This window comes from Odocoileus virginianus, chromosome 25 (genome assembly GCF_023699985.2).
Source record: "Odocoileus virginianus isolate 20LAN1187 ecotype Illinois chromosome 25, Ovbor_1.2, whole genome shotgun sequence".
Taxonomy (NCBI): Eukaryota; Metazoa; Chordata; class Mammalia; order Artiodactyla; family Cervidae; genus Odocoileus; species Odocoileus virginianus.
The window spans coordinates 19,115,924-19,132,753 of record NC_069698.1 but is presented as its reverse complement, the minus strand read 5'-3'; the positions used below and the strand labels follow the sequence as shown (position 1 = coordinate 19,132,753).

The 16,830-nt window shown below is 38.2% G+C and overlaps 2 protein-coding genes and 1 long non-coding RNA gene across 4 annotated transcripts in view; 1 reads left to right on the top strand and 2 right to left on the bottom strand.

Moving 5' to 3' along the window:
• Nucleotides 1-418: 418 nt before the first annotated feature.
• On the bottom strand, nt 419-3,940 carry CGGBP1 (CGG triplet repeat binding protein 1). The gene is made up of 3 exons (XM_020890537.2): nt 3,742-3,940; nt 2,952-3,155; nt 419-1,005 (listed from the first exon to the last, which is right to left on the bottom strand). Exon 3 carries the CDS (start codon nt 983-985, stop codon nt 482-484), a length of 504 nt encoding a protein of 167 aa, XP_020746196.1. The 5' UTR covers nt 986-1,005; nt 2,952-3,155; nt 3,742-3,940; the 3' UTR covers nt 419-481.
• A 205-nt stretch (nt 3,941-4,145) lies between these two features.
• The window catches only part of ZNF654 (zinc finger protein 654), an 89,402-nt gene continuing 76,717 nt past the window's right edge, over nt 4,146-16,830 (top strand). For both annotated transcript variants that reach the window (XM_020890540.2, XM_020890539.2), the window contains exon 1: nt 4,146-4,443. In XM_020890540.2, the coding sequence (XP_020746199.2) occupies nt 4,255-4,443 (189 nt within the window). In that variant the 5' untranslated portion in view covers nt 4,146-4,254. The remainder of the gene's footprint in view (nt 4,444-16,830) is intronic.
• LOC110135486 (uncharacterized) overlaps nt 11,777-16,830 on the bottom strand; it is an 86,792-nt gene continuing 81,738 nt past the window's right edge. Inside the window, exon 3 of the long non-coding RNA XR_002313382.2 lies at nt 11,777-15,896. This is a non-coding gene — a long non-coding RNA (uncharacterized lncRNA). The remainder of the gene's footprint in view (nt 15,897-16,830) is intronic.

Here is a 16,830-nt window from a genome sequence, read left to right as displayed (position 1 = left end):
CCTTCTTTTTTGAGGATCCTCTAATCAGAGAAATAATTTAAGTTACTGTGAGTGGTATTGCCTGGCAGCAGCTTCAATTTCCTAGGCTAGTCGTCAATCCAAGTAATTAAGTAATCTCACAAGGAATAATTATACATGGCAACAGGGTAAAAAAGCAGGGCAGTTCTTCCATGCACAAACATTTCAGGAGAAAAACCATCAATTTTAAAGATAACCATCAGGTTTCAGGTATCCTAGCACACTCTAAACCCTAAGTTTTGCTTTACACCATTGGTGACTAAAATTAACAATACATTTTGCAGTGAGTTTTTTTTTGTTTTTTTTTTTAAATTTTTTTGCCTGCAACTGTATATACATTGCAAAACTATTCTGCATCACATGATTTAAAATGAAATAAATATAAAAATGAACCACACAATCAACACATAACTTTTAATACTCCACATTATTTATCTTGATCACACTGGTGGTGACCTCCTTGTCAACAATCTTGTGAGTTAAGGAGCTGGTTCTCATTCTCGTATCCATCAGGCAGGTATGCTCTCCGCAGCTGGTCTGACTTGGGTATGGAGCCTCCATTCTTCACATGGCGAGACAGGAAAGCACGGACTGCTGGGTGATCAGCCTTCTCAAGTGGGATGTTGGCTTCCAGGCACATTTTCACGAAGTCCTGGATCACACTGGCTTTCTCTGTCTGCGCAGCACTGTTGCACTGAAGCGATGCAGTCAGAGGCCGCTGCTTCTTTCTCACGTTCTGCTCTTCAAATTCTGCCTTCCTCTTGGTATGAGTCTTTGACTTGAGGTGGTCACTAATGGCAGACTTGCGAACATGATTCAGAACCACATTGCAAGAAGTGCAGAAGAGTTTTCCTCCATCTTCGTGCAGCTCGCCTCCAAACTCAGTGACTCGATCCAGGGGAGTCACATACAAAGCAGTCTTAGAACGGTTCCGAGCAGGTGGTGCTGTTACTACAAATCGCTCCATTCCGGACTTTGAATGGGGTTCTTTCAAGACAAGAGAAACAAAGGTAAGTGTTATAACACCTCATGCAGAAAGCAAAAATAAAAGGCAGGTATAAACATTTTGAGATTAAAGGCTTCAGAAAATTTAATTCAAAGTATTATTAATAGACTTATCTAATAAGTCTTAACTTACCTGAAATATGTTAAGGGGAGGGAAAACCAGAGCAAGTTACTAGTACCAAATAAGTTCCTTCCTTGATTTTGAAGAAATTAAATTAGAACTATTAAAAAAGAACTCCAACTATCATAGATGTCACTATCCTTTAGAAAAATCTAACTACAGGTCTACATTAATAGTATCAATTGTATGAATCTCATCTAATTTAGATCTACATTAATAGTATCAATTGTATGAATCTCATCTAATTTAGATGTATGTTCAATTTTAAAAGAACTTTGTTCCTGTCACAATTCTGGGACAACAGATTTTAGGAAAACAACTTCAAGGAATTATGTACAAAATTTATTCAAACAGGTGAGCCATTAAGCTGGTATAATTCTATATGGAGATGAATATAACTTCTAAAGTTGTTCTGAGAATAAAGAGGAAAAGTCAAGAAAGGACACAGGCCAAATGTGATTAAAAGCAGCAACAATCACATTAAATTTTACAGTCAAAATATAGAGCTCAAATTAGTCATTTTTATTTAATGTATATACACCTCTACTAAGACACCTTTCCAAAAGGTGATGACAGTCAAGCTATGCAAAGTAGCTTTTCTAACACTTTTGTTTACATTGAAGAGTAATGTTTACATTTGCGAATATTTATTTCATTTATTAACTATTAAGTTAGACCAAAACTAAGAACTTAATACAGTATCTAGTACATGATGGATGCTCAATCACAATTTATTTGATATAGGATAATAAGTGATTACTTTCACAAATATTTAACTCAGAAACAATAATTTCTCAATTTATCCCAACAACAGGTTTTTCTGATCATTGCCAAAATCATAAGGTTACGGGCACTGAAAACTTGAGATAACAAAGGTTGTAAATGATAACCATTTGTTGGATTAAACTCTTACATTAGTCCAGATAAAAGAAACTGAAGTGAATTTGATAGATTTCAGGATGGAATTCTGTTCCATTTAAATACACTAGAGAAAAATTCCCAGGTGTGTTCTGAAGAACTACCCTTTATAAGCATAATCAAAAACATTGGAGTATTCCATTAATCTATGCTACACAATTCACAACTGGTTAACATGAAATCTCTCTCAAAAGAATTTATGTATTAGGCATCTGTGGCCATAACCTCAGAGAACTCAACATTTCACAGTATTCTTGGAAGGTTTAGGCTTTAATAGGTTTAATTCTGTTCTTTTTTTTTCCAATAAAAATCTGTTAACCCAAGGCTCTCATGTGTCAAATATTATTTAGGCTATAGGTTTTCAATTGCAGAAGACAATTCCTGCGTACTTTAACAGTGAATTACCATTACACATATTTGTACTTTATGGTATGTGTTGCAGAATCTTATACCAAGTCAGTCCCAATTATAATGAATAGTTCCAAGCTCTTTATGAAAAACATTACATATTTGTGCCTAGTAATGCTTAAATCATTCTATGTTTAAAGTCTTCTATCTTTGGATTTCAAACTGTAAACAATTAACATGTTCGTTATTCTCCGAAGCATAAAACACGCAGTCACTTGTGTTAATGTGAAAGGCCTATTCATTACAAAAGCTTGTAAGTTTTCTGGTATATTTGTGTTACTGCAGAGGCAAGTATCTACCCAGTAGAGGTTGCTCGAGTTTACAGAACCGAAGAACAAAAGTGTTTTCCATAGAAGTATAGATATTTTAAACGAGGAAGTTAAAAAGTTAAGGGCAGTAATTGGCCAACAAAAGAAAACAAGCAAATCATTTACTCGATAAAAATAAAACTCATCATAAGTTTTCAAGTTTAAATGTTTACCGGATGAGTTTCCAGTTTTTTCGTCTTGATACCTAGCAGTGAAGGGTCTCCAGCGCAAAACCAAAGACGCATTAAATCCTGGCACTTTCCGTTTGTTCAAACCCGGATATGCCTTCAAATCAGTTTTTCAACAAGTGGTGATGGGGAAACAGTTTCTGGGCTTGCACCCTATTTTCCCTGAGGTGCTGGGAAGTCATGCCTTTACTGTAAAACACGAAAAACAAACGGAAAGAAAAAATGGAGGAGGGGGAAGAAGGGTGGATGAAAAAAACGAAGAACGTGCAAGACAGCCACCACGCAGGTGTGTTTAAAATCACCCTAGCTAGGTCCATAAATCCGGATCACAACGTTTACCCCAGCTCTCCTCAGCACAGTCCCTCCTCAGTCTTCTGCCCCGATCTGAGCCTCCTCGCGCGCCCCGGCCCCAGGGATCGGGAGGAGGGAAAGGCGGGGCTCGCGACGCTCCTGGCGTCTAGACTCCCTCCTCCCGCGCGGAGCCCAGCACGCCGGCGTCTCACCGCCCCTGCCCGCTAGCTGGGCAGGGCCGAGTCCCAGCTGCCGGCCGTGGGCCCGGGAACTCGACAGCCGAGTTGGCGGCAGTCTCAAGGGAGGAGGCGGCAGGCGCCTGGCGGAGGCGGCCGCTGTCAGGCTTCCCGTCCCCTCCCTCTTCCTCCCGCCGACAACGGCGCCCCGGCCCCGCCCCCCGGCTCCCGCTCGGGACGGAAGGCCCCGGGCCCAAAGCCCGCACCAACGGCCGGGCCCACCCTCGGCCTCCCTAGCTCCACGGTACCGTAGGATCTGGGCCGTCGCTAGGGGAAGTGGACGATACACGGCCGGAAAGGAAAGGAGGAGGAAGAATAGGAGGAGCAATAGGGTGAGGGAGGAGGACCAGTCGCCGCCGCCACCGCCGCCGTCGCCGCCGCTGTTGCCCGATCGAGCCCCGCGGCGGCCGCCGTGTCCCCCGCCGCGCCCCGTCCTCCTGCGCCGCCAGTGGCAGAGCTCGTAGGCGGTCCCCAGCAACCGCCGAGCAACATTGACCAACGGACTGCAAGTCTATCAAACAGACGGAAAATTTGACCAATAGTGGTGGAAGGGCGGACATGTGCATGATTGGCGGCTAGCGTTCTCCAATGAAAACTGGGGGCGTGGGTGGGCGGAGCCGGAAGTAGAGCCAGCCGAGAGCCCCCTGTCCGTTTGGGGAGGAGAGAAGGGGGAGGGAACTAGAGGAGGAGGAGGAGGTTAGCCGAGGCAGCTACAGCGGCGGCGGCGCAGGGGTTGGTACGCGCTGGGCGGCGAGAGCCTCATGGCGGAGGAAGAGAGCGACCAGGAGGCCGAACGCCTCGGAGAAGAGCTCGTGGCCATTGTGGAGTCCCCGCCAGGCCCCGCCGGGCTTAGAGCTGCGGGCGACGGCAGAGGCGGCGCTGGCGGCGGCAGCTGTGGTGGCGGCGGCGTCGGGATCAGCAGTCGGGATTACTGCCGACGCTTCTGTCAGGTGAGGCGCCCGTCGGCCGCCCGCCCGGACTTGTCAGCCGGTCCTGGGCCTCCCTGCCTCCCCTGTTCTTCTCGTCCCCGAGTCTGGGCTGTGTCCGGCGCTCGCGCCACCGGCGCAGCGAGGAGCGTGAGGATGAAGCTTCCCCCTCCACCTATCCGGCTTGGGGTGGGGGGCGGGGAGCGGGTTCGGGATGACCCGCGCAGGTTTAGGGTTGTGGAGAAAGTGAGAGTTTGTCCGGGGTGGAGGGGCTGGACCGGAGGGTCAGCTGGCAGGAAAGCTCTGTACTGACAAGCCTCCCCTGCCCCAGATAGACCCCTTTCTGCCCGAGGGTCCCGCCTTTCTTGTGTTTCCTATCCTGTTTCTTGTCACCTCATTTGGAGTCTCTGGCAACATATCTTGCCTTCCCTTCTCCGCCCCTTGCCCCCCGTATTCTCCCCTTTTTCGGATATGGGAGGCGTGCCATCTCTCTACCGCCCCCTCTCCTGTCATCGCCACCCCTCCCCCTCTGCTAGGGTCTCCTGTCATCCCCTCACGAGATCCCGCTGGGCCAGTTCTCCAGTTGGCTTAGGCGCTGACCCACAGTGATTTAGTTACTTTTTTGGGAAGTGGGGTTAAGGCCATGGGATTGTCATCTTTCCTTTTCTTACCCCCTTTCCCCGATACACACAAGCTCTTTTCTGATAAACTGCTAATAGAGAAAGTAGCTTTCCTGAAAGTATTGCTCTCGTTACATCACCACCACCCCCCCTTCCTTTAAATTATAGTGTATTTTATTTAGTCTGTTAAAAAAAAAAAAAAGACAACAAAACAGTGTCTAAACAGTGACAGTAAATTACTTACTTGGTCGACAGCCACAACGATTTGATGTATTTAGAACCTTTAAGCATAATCAAATATTAAAGTACCATATTTGTGCAGGGATAAAATTTATGTAATCTATACATTTATATCTGCGTAATTTGTAGTTTAACATTTTGTTCTGTTTCATAGCACTATTATTTTGCAAACTCTTGGGTTGGGAAAAAATTTAATTAATCCTTTTCCATCTCATTCCTTTGTTTATTATCTTGGATGTATAGGATTCACATCTTGATTCCACTACTCCTAGCTGTGTTATCTTAAACAGATTACTTAACCTCTTTGTGCCTTAGTTTCTTTACCATCAAATCCGGATAGTAATTAAACGAGTGAATATGTAAAGGATCCAAACTGCTTGGATCCTTTACATATTAAAGTTAGCCATTAATTTCATTCTGGTAGCAAGTAAGAAATAAAGCTAAGCAGAAATGAGCATCATGTTTGCTGAAATTTGATTTTATGTCTTTCCAAGCATTGAGAGATTGCTTGGAAAAAAGGGTGGGGTTGACATTTTTAGAGAGATTTCATCCCCCTCTTCTCCAGAATAGGTAAGTTTGTTTGATGGTGGAAATTGTCTTGTTATACGGGATATGTGAGTTTCCTTTGGCATTGCTCTCTGTTTAGTAACTTTCTTAAAAAAATCGGTTTTTTTTTTTGGTATTGGCATTCAGAATTTAGAGGTTGTGTCTTTACAGAGCTTGTCTTCTGTTTTACATGTAGAAACCATGTTTTCAGTAGATTATTTACCTGTAGGAGTTTTAAACTTATGTAAAATTATGTTACAATTGATCTTTTTAATAGAGTCACAGGCAGAAAGTCTATCTTTATCTATATTTTGCTTTTTATATCATTAATGAGCACCTTGGCTTTGGTTACATTTAGCTTTGTAAATTTATTTGCTGTAGAATGTGAAATTTAGTTTGAGGGCCAGAACATTTTTGGAGAACTTTTAATTACTTTCCTTCTATTTCTTGAAACCAACTTCAAGAACAAATGAATAAATTTAGCTTGTGAAATACAGTGTCCCAATAGTGACAGTAAATTATTTTAAGAACAAAAGAAGTTGACTATTTTATAAAACTCCACTACCTCCTAAATTATCCAAGGAAATAAAAGTAACTAGGAAGAGCTTAGTAACCTTTATATTGCTAAATTACGACTGTTATACTGACATACTTTCATATTACCAACTTTTACCTGAAATCTCATATTTTATAGTACTCTATATTACCAAAAGATCTCTTCTTAGGGTTCCTATCCTGGTTCCACCTTGCAGATGAGCTTTGTGAAGTGTTTTTTTTGTGTTAAAACTTTAAGATGGAATAAAAGACTACCTGAATTAAGTTGAATTTTACCAACTGATTAATAGAATTCTAATATAATAATTATGCTTTATTTGCCAGTGAGGGAAGCAGTGGATTATACAATCTAATTCCTAAAGATTGTTTCTTTTTAAATATTTGGTTTCCTAATATTCGCTCAGGGTAACTTGCCTTCATTAATAAATTACTAGTTGTGAGTAATCCATAAAATGGATAAAACGTACTTGAGTTGGTATCAGTTAACTCAATATATGAATTATACGCACAGCCTTGTAAAGTTGAGAAGAAAGGCTCCAATTTTTCTTCCTCCTTTTAGAGAGAAGTATGAATCAAAATTTCTTGGCAGTTAGTTGTGTGGGTGAAGGGAGAGGAAGGAACACTTCTTTTCAAGAATGGTTCTGTGTCTTTTACCACAGGGAAAAGTAAAACAGAAGACTGTAGATAATATAAGTGAAAAATTATGCATGCACTCAGTGCATTTGATGATAAAGTTTTCTATTTGAGAAATAATACTAGTAATTATAAATCTTAAACTAAAGGTATAATCCCTTAGCCTATAAGCTGATTTTTGAAATGATGAATTTGGGAGACTGAAAATGTTCATTTCCAGTTACATTGAATAATGTTTGACTGACTGCCCCATCATATCCTCCCTTGGCTTTTATTAGTACAGGCCCAACAAATGCTTAAATAGAATTGGCCCTTCGCTGATATTTAATTTGAGGATGAAAGGAAGAGAAATGTAGTTTTTATTGAGGGCCTACTAACTCTTAAGGCCTTCAGATAGGTCTTGTTATACAAGTTACATTGTTGAAATTGAGGCTTGAGCAAGTTAGTCTGTCAGGTGAACAAGCTGGGATTTTTGGACCCAGCCTTCGATTTCTTGTGAATTATAGTTTGAAATTACAAATGAATCCTCAAATAATTATAAAGTGACTTTTATTTTTCTTGGTCAAGTTGTACAAGAGAGATGAAAAACTTACTGAAGAACTCAGGGAGTAATGAATGGAAAATTTTAAAAGTACTCTTTCATTATGCCACAGTATAAAAAATATTCCAAGTAACAGTTAACTCTCTCTGATTTCTTAGGGGCTGTGAACATTTCCCTGATACCTGAAGGTTGTGGTAATTCAACTTAATTTTGTTGATAGATACATTGAAATTTTTTATCACAAATTATAAATTAAGCAAGTTAGAGATACCCTTCTTAGTTCAGTGCCAGAATGGATATAGTGAATGATATATAAGTATTCTTGAAAGCACTTTGATATGTTTATTAAAGTAGACTTTAAAACCATTTCTTATTATAGTGGGGTTAAATAGCCATCCCATGAGGATGTCATAAGTATAAAATGAGAGAATGAACATGAGGTTCTCAGTACTATACCTAGCACATAGATAGGCTTAAATAGATACAGGCTATTAATATTTCTCACATGTGAAATCCTCTGAAGGTTTAAGAGGAACATTAGAGATAATCTAATCTGTAGGTCACTTAAAGTTTGTATCCTGCAATAAACTTGAGAGAGAATTTAGAAATGTTACAATTCTAAATTGTTAATTAACTAGAAAACCCAAATGTTCCTAATGAAGCATTAACTGATTTGCAAAAATAACTATATTGTTTTTCAGATTTTATTTCTTGTAACAGACATCGGGCAACGTCTGGAGATATTTGTGGTTGTCTTACTTAGGAGCTTGCTACTGGCATCTAGTGCGCAGAGGCCAGAGATTTTGAGCATCCTGCAGTGTGCTGGGTAGCCCTAATAGCAAAGAATTATCTGGTTCATAGTGGTCAATAGAATTATCGATACAACTATCTGGTGCCAAAGTTGAGAAACCCTCCTGCTATAACCTTACTTTGGAACTTTTAGTGGATAGTCTGTTTTGAAAGAAAGTATTTAATCATCTCATCAAATAATTTTAAGCAGCTAGTGTGCATCTTGGGTAGCAAGAAGGGCTTCCCAGGTAGCTCAGCTGGTAAAGAATCTGCCTGCAATGCAGGAAACCCCGGTGTGATTCCTGGAAAGTTCCCTTGGAGAAGGGATAGGCTACCCACTGCAGTATTCTTGGGCTTCCCTGGTGGCTCAGAGGGTAAAGAATCTGCCTGCAGTGCGGGAGGCCTGGGTTCTATCCCTGGGTTGGGAAGATCCCCTGGAGGATAGCATGGCAATCCACTCCAATATTCTTGCCTGGAGAATTCCCATGGACAGAGGAGCCTGGCGGGCTGCAATCCACTGGTCGCAGAGTCCCACGCGACTGAGCACAGCACAGCGTGTAGCAGGCACTTTAAACAGATAAACGGTCTTAACAGAGAAAAAGCTCACTTCATAGTTTTACAAAATACATGCTCATGACTCTCTAAATTAAAATTTAATTCTTTTAGGAAAATACAACCCTTATCTCTGAGTCTTGATATAAAGTTCACATAATATAGTTTCTTGAGCAGTTACTTAGAGTATAATAGTACATTTTTACTATTCCTGAAATTAGTTTTTGATTTAGTTTTATGTTTTTGTATGTGCTTTGTTTATTAATAAGTACATATAAGACTTAAATATGAGGAACTGCATTTTGCTGCTAGAAAAGACTTGACTTAAATAGTTTAAATGAGTACATATTTATTTCTCGTATGAAAAGTCTTAAATGGTCAGTAGGAATGATATGGTAGCTTTATCATCATTTGTTCTTTCTTATTAGTCATCTTTATCTTCTATCTCACGTTTGCCTCATGATCCAGAATAGTTGCTGAAATTCCAAACATCAAATCTCAGGTCCATGTAGTAGGAATGGGGTGTCTCTTGGGTATGCCAAAAACATCTTGCTGTAAATTCTACTCAGTAGCTTTGATTTCCATCTTGTTAAGCTAGTCTCATCTGAAAAGAACGTTAGGATACATTTTTGTATTTTTCTCCCAGATAAACACGTGTCTGTGATTCCCTTGTGGATCAGCTGGTAAAGTATCCGCCTGCAGTGTGGGAGACCTGGGTTCGATCCGTGGGTTGGGAAGATCTCCTGGAGAAGGGAAAGGCTACCCACTCCAGTGTTCTGGACTGAAGAACTCCATGGACTAAGTCCATGGGGTCCCAAAGAGTCTTGACACGACTGAGCAACTTTCACTTTTACATGATCCTATTAATAAGGAAGGAAGAAAATAAGAATGGATATTGTAGAGGCAACTTTTTGTTTGTGTTTTTGTTTTTCTTTTTCCTATTTTGCCATAGATTATAATAAAAAAAAATAGTGGTCATACTCTTGTCCCGTTCCTTCCCCGCATATTTCCCAGAAGTAATCACTTGCAATTCTTTTAGCAAGTATGATGTTTACCTCCATGTTATTTATTTATTAAATTATTATAATAAGGAAAAACAAAACGAAGTGAATCCTAGACCTTGTTGGCTATATTTAGGGAGCTAAATGCTTTGCTGTTGTTTATGGTTTCTCCCCCCCTGGAGAAGGAAATGCCACTCCAGTGTTCTTGCCTAGAGAACCCCATGGACAGAGGAGTTTGACGGCCTGTGGCCATAGGGTTGGACATGACTAAGCAACTCAGCAGCACGCCTTTTTTGGTTGACTTTCAGGTTGACTTTCGATTCTTTCAATTATGAAAGGTTGACTTTCAGCATTGAATACTACTAATTGTTCATAATGACATTATTTGTAATAGCAAATTATTAAAAATTTCTAATAACAAAAGTTAGGAAAATGTTACATTTAATGGAATCCTTTCTCCTAACAGTCATGTGTTGTTGTTTAAACTCCTGTGATCCCTGCCAGGCTGCTCTGTCCTTGTGATTTCCTAGGCAAGGATATGGGAGTGGGTTGCGATTTTCTTCTCCAGGGGTTCTTCCTGACCCAGGGGTCAAAGCCATGTGTCCTGCCTTGGCAGGCTGATTATTTACCACTGAGCCACTTGGGAAGCCCCTAAGAGTCATTATTTAAGGGATATTTATTCACATGGGAAATTGTTAGTGGTATTAGAACAGCAGAGAAAGACACTGACGGCAGGTGACATCACTTTTGTAAATAAAAAGACCAAAAAAAAAAAAAAATCAAATTGTAAGCAGTGGATAATTTATTAGTGTTATGTTTGTAGACGAATATTTTTCTTTATATTTATTTTTTTGTATTTTCTTCATTAAATCTACTATCTTTATAATCAGAGGAAAAATAAAATATAAAAAATATATTTTATTTTTTTCTCCCTATTTCACCGATTGCTTATTTTCTGTGAATAAATGCAAGAATATTTTGAACATGATGAAATTTGAACTCCTTTGTTTCTCAAAAATATGTGAAATGCTTTTTTAAAAAATGAATTGGTTTATAATTTTAGGTTAACCAATGACAACCTAAACTTAAAAACTTCTTTATATATAGTCTTGCATTAAAATATATATTCATTACTGCTCTCTAATAATCACCCATGACATTGGCTTAAAGAAATTTATTTCAGTTTTTGTAGATAAAATGGTAGAAGAAAATATTGTTAAATGAAGTCATTGCTTTAAAACTTTGAGTGATACCATTATTTTACAGTTCTGCCAAACAGACATTAAGGCACCAATTGTGCTATTATTGTTGGCACTGATCTTTATTTTTTTGCCAACATTTGCTAAACTATACCTTAGCAATTACAAATAAAAGCAAAAAAGAAAACTTTAAAGAAAGATATGGTAAAAGGTGTATATGGTGAGGTATTTGAAAAATAAAACATGGCCAATTAATATGCTATTTAAAATGTATATTGGGACTTCCCTAGCAGTGCAGTGATTAAGACTCCAGGCTTCCACTGCAGGGGTCATGGGGTCAATCCCTGGTCAGGGAACTAAGATCCCACATGCCTTGCAGTCAAAAGTTGTTGTTGTTGTTGTTTTATTTTTATTAATACACACTTTATTAATATAAATATCCTTTTCCTAATTAATATACACTTTATTAATATAAGTATAGTATAAATAAATATAAATTATATAAATATAGTATAAAATGTATATTAAAAAGGAAAAGGATATCGGGCCATTTGAAATCTAATATAATTTATCAAAATACTAACTAGTTATATTTTTACAATACCTAGTTTGATTTGGAGAGTATTTTTAAAGTTTGTAATTTCAAATGAATCTAATACAAGGTAGTCTTCAGCTTCCATGTAATATGTATCACCTTTATTTTTTTGGTTATCTCTGACAGGTTGGTTCATCATTTCAGCAATACACTCTGTTCAGTAATAGGTCAGCTCTCTGGGATGAGACCCAATCAGCATCACCTGTTTAGCATTGTGGTGGAACAGTTGGTGGCAACTAAATTTGAGAGGAGGTCAGTCTGTATAATGTGTGACATAAGATCCTAAAGTTCAGTATATTGACACTCTTATACCAACCACTTAATACCTTCAGTTCCCCAAAGCAGTGGTGAATGTGAAAAACAGTTGTAAGGGTTTGTGTTTAAACAGTAGAAAAAAGTGATTGATGTTAGGGTTGATGCTTGTTGTTTATAAAATTGGGCCTCCATGTCCACAGCTCTACAGCCCTGAGTTCAGCCAACCAGAGATGAAAAAATATTGGGGGAAAAATTCCAGAAAGTTCCAAAAGGCAAAACTTGAATTTGCTACACTGGCAACTATTTACATAGCATTTACATCGTATTAGGTATTTAAGTAATCCACAGATGATTTAAAGTATTTGGGAGAATATGTATAGGTTATATACAAATACTGTACTATTTTAAATGAAACACTTGAGCATCTGCAGATTTGGTATCTGTGGGCGGGGCAGAGGTTGTGGGAATGGTCCTGGAACTAGTCTCCCAAATCCTGATGAATGACTATATAAGGCATTGGTCATATAGTGATAATCAAACAGGCACTGTCCCTGTTTTTGTGTATAGCTATAAATTTGATAAGGTCTATGAAGAAAAAGTATATATAAAATGCAGGCAGGCATTCTTGGGCAAGTTGACCTTGACTGAAATTCTTTGCTTTAGCTTGAACATGTTGAATTTAAGGTGTCTCCAAGGAGAGATCTTAAAGATGATTGGGTTTACATAATCCAGAGCTCAGAAGTGAGGTCTGGTCAATCATAGTTGTGTGGATGGTATTTGAAGCCATACATTTGAATGAGCTCACATAAAGAGATAATACAGAGAAAAGGACTTAGAAGTGAAGAAACGCCACAGTTAAATGACCTAATAGAAATACTGAGACTTGATATGAAACCTGAGAAAGATTAAAGAGTTTGGAGAAAACCAGGTAACTGTGGTGTCACAGAAGATGAGAATTAAGGATGAAGTGAACGGCACTTGGCATTGAAAACTATTGAGGTCCAACCACTGAGTTAACATGGAGATCTCTGGTGCCTTTAAGCAGAGCTCTGTTTTCATGTAATGGTGGGAGCAGGGGTCAGACTGGAGTAGTTTGAGGAGTGGGAAGCAGAGATGTAAATAGTAATACAGATAATTTATAAAGGAGACAGGAAGATATGGGTGGAAACTGGAGAAATTGTGGGTTGAAAGTGAAGTTTTTTTAATTTTTCCTAAAATAGTTGAGAATTTGTTTTGTTTAAAATTTGATGAGAATGATTCATTTGAAAGGAAGAAGTAATGAAAGAAGAGATAATCTGTAAAATAAGATCCTAAAAAGGGAAAGGATGACAAGATTCGAAGCACAAATGGAAGAGGTGCTTTGTATAGGAGCTTTGGGGTAGGTGGAAGCTTCATCTCTTCAGAGTATATGGGGGTGGCTAGAGATTTAAAGTGAACAGAGGTCTAAAATGGTAGCTTCTTAAAGAGAGAGATTAAATTGACCTGCAGAACCATTTGAGTTTGTTGATTTTGAGAAAAGAGTGACCACTAGTCTGTACTTTTGTTCCTCAGGGCTTGTCTGGGTAGGTAAAGGCATGGAGAACTTGATTAGCTATATTTATTCAGTGTTGAGTGATATACTATTGGAGAAGGAAATGGCAACCCACTCCAGTATTCTTGCCTGGAGAATCCCAGGGACAGGAGAGCCTGTTAGGCTGCCGTCTGTGGGGTTGCACAGAGTCAGAGACGATTGAAGCGATTTAGCAGCAGTAGCAGAGCGATACACTATAATTGATTAGTTAATTAACTTTGAGAGAGAAAGGGACATCCTCCTTTTCTGGCTACATTTATGGTAAAACAGAGAAGTGAAAAGAGAAAGAAGTTAGAGAAGTAGTTATATCAGTAGATATTAATAGATGGGTACACAACATTGTTCTTTGTACTTTATATGTGTGTGTGGTGTGTATTTGATACTCTCATAAAACATGTATACAATTTACTAGTACATAGTTCTGTAACTGGAGTTAACTAAAATTAACCCATATCTGTTTTAGTTACCCTGAAGTTAAAACGTTCTAAATATTCACTAATCACTGGTCAATGATTTACTATGTGTGTGTTATATTTTTAGTTATCTGAAAAATTTACTTATTTTATTGGAATTTATGAATATAAGTGATATTTTGAGTGTTTTCTGTGTGTCATATACTGTGATGAGTGTTTTACCTCTTCTGTCTCATTTAATCCACTATTCTATGTGGTATGTGCCATTATTCTCATTTTACAGTTTAGAAAATTTAAGACCAAGAGAGATTAAATGGCCTAAGTCAGATTGGAATCCTGGCCAGTCTGTCAAGAGCCTGTATACTTAACCATTCCAGTATACACATATATTATATCCAGAAATAAGCATTCAGTATCTATTATAGTATCTGTGCATATATATCGATATATACTATGCTTAAGCAATTATTGAGTGGAAGCAGTGATTTAAAAATACTCAAGGCAGCAGAAACTAAAGGTGTTCATGAATGTGAAAGAGAGAAAAAAAATTACACTTAAACCATCAGAAGTTCTCTCTAATAAGTGATTTTCAAACTTTTAATTTTTTCCCCCAACCCACTTGCGTGGAATATGCTTCTCTCTGAAGCAGTGGCTCACTTTAGTGGTCATTTTTAAAATGCAAGAGTTATGATGATTACAAACCAGTTACTTCATGTTATTACCTAGTATTTTGAAGGCTGGAGGGTTATGGAATATATTTCAGATGTTTTTCTTAATGATTAAAATTTTAAAGTTTGTCTCTCCATATTATTTAGATTAACCTTGAATATTTTGAATTTTACTAACGCAGAGCAGTGGATGTGCATTTTTAGACTTTATTATCTATCCTTTGCCATGTTTTGGAAACTCTTGCCAAAGATCTCTCAGGTTATAGAACTCTTCAGTAAAGTTTAAGATTTGTATTCCATGCTCATGAGGGTGTGGTGAAATGGATATCTCATGTTCAAATGATGGGAGCAGAAATCACCACAACCTTTCTGAACCATAATTTATCAAAATAGATTAGGAACATTAAAAATAATTTGTACTTTTTGACTTACAGCATTAATTTCTGAGAAATATAAATTTAGATACAAAGCAATTCATCATAATATTAACTGTAATTAAAAGAATGAGTTGAAAATGAAAACGCAACCAGAACATCTAAAACAACTGAACATTTTTCAACCTCATAAACTATTCAGCCTTAAAAAATGTTCTCAAAAAAAAATGTTCTCGATAACTATATAATGATCTAGGAAGATAAAATATAATGATGAAAAAATTAGGCGGAAAAATTTGTTTGTAGGAAGACTATACAGTTTGAATATAGGCTGGTCCATTTTCACTGTATGCACTATATTTTAGAGGGGGGTGGTGGCTGTAAATAAAGATCAAATGAGCTACTTCACTAGAGACAAGATTTCTTTAAGATAAACTATAGGAGCCATTTGTGACTTCAGGAAGTCTGTGAACTCAAATTATTTGCAAAAGAAGTTGTACTTGAATTTCGTTGGTGAGCAAGTCTAAAGTTTTTGTTTTTTTATCAGATTCTTCTAAGAATTTTCAAATCTTACTAAACAAACAGACCATAGTCATCCAAACACACTAACAAGTTATGAACCTTTGTTGTAAGCCATTGTGACATAAGCAACACTGCCTGCTTTTGCAAATAAAAATTTGCTGGACTTTGCCCATTCACTTTTGTGTTTTCTGTGGCCGCTCTCAGGATGTAACAGGGTTAAGTAGTTGAGATGGACAACGCGCAGCTCGTGAACAGCTCTCCGGCCTTTCCAAAGACACCTCAGGCCCTGTGCTGCTTTCTGAGCGACTCTCTTCTATGACCTGTGAGACAGGTGCTGGTTCAGTCTTCATTTTATGAAGGGCGCAGATGAGACTCCGGTTTAGCAACTAGCCCCAAGTCACATGCTAGAAAAGAGAAATTACAAAGATGTTAATAGTGGTTACATGTGGGCAGAAAATGATGGCTGATTTGTTTAATAGTCCAGGTTTACTACAGTGAGTGTATATAACTTATCAAGAGGGGAGGCAGTAGAAAAAAGAACTGAGTTAGAATCTTAAAACTCATTCATCCTTTTTTATTATCTTAATTTCCTCCATTTCATCCTGTGCTTGTGGAGAGCAAATATGCAATTTCTGCTTCCCTGGATGGGACTTAACTCTTATTATGCAGTCCTTTCTTAACTTGATTTTTTTGAAAAAAAAAACAAAAAAAAAAAACAAAAAACTATTTCTAGTTTCTTTAAAACTCTGTATTAACTGAAGCCATTTTGTCCTTTAACTCCCTTTTTTATTATTGTTTTAAAATTTTATTTTGAGTTACTAGTCTTTCCTTTTACTGAAGCATAGTGGATTCACAGTGTTGTACCAGTCTCTGCTGAGCAGCAGAGTGACTCAGTTTTACACATACATACATTCTTTTAAAATATTACTTTCCATTATGGTTTATCCTAGAAGACTGGATATAGTTCCCTCTGCAATACAGTAAGACCTTGTTGTTTATCCATTCTACGTGTGATAGTTCGTATCTACCAACCCCAGATTCCTAGTACGTTCCTCTCCTCTGTCCTTCTCCCCTACTGTAAGTCTGCTCTCTATGTCTGTGAATCTAGTTCTGTTTTGTAGAGGGGTTCATTTGTGCCATGTTTTAGATTCCACATGTTTTGCCCTTTAACTCTTGAGATTCTTTGTAGTCTCTTTTATATTTTGAACTTAACTTCAGTAACCACTAAGTGCTCATAACTTAATAGGTATTTATAAAATGCTGCATATATGCCTGTCTGACTGTGTGTGTGTGTGTATATATATATATAACTTATTTTTTCTTAATATCAATCTATTG

Excerpts from the sequence above, each read along its gene's own strand:
- CGGBP1 (XM_020890537.2), bottom strand. The coding sequence starts at position 985 with ATGGAGCGATTTGTAGTAACAGCACCACCTGCTCGGAACCGTTCTAAG.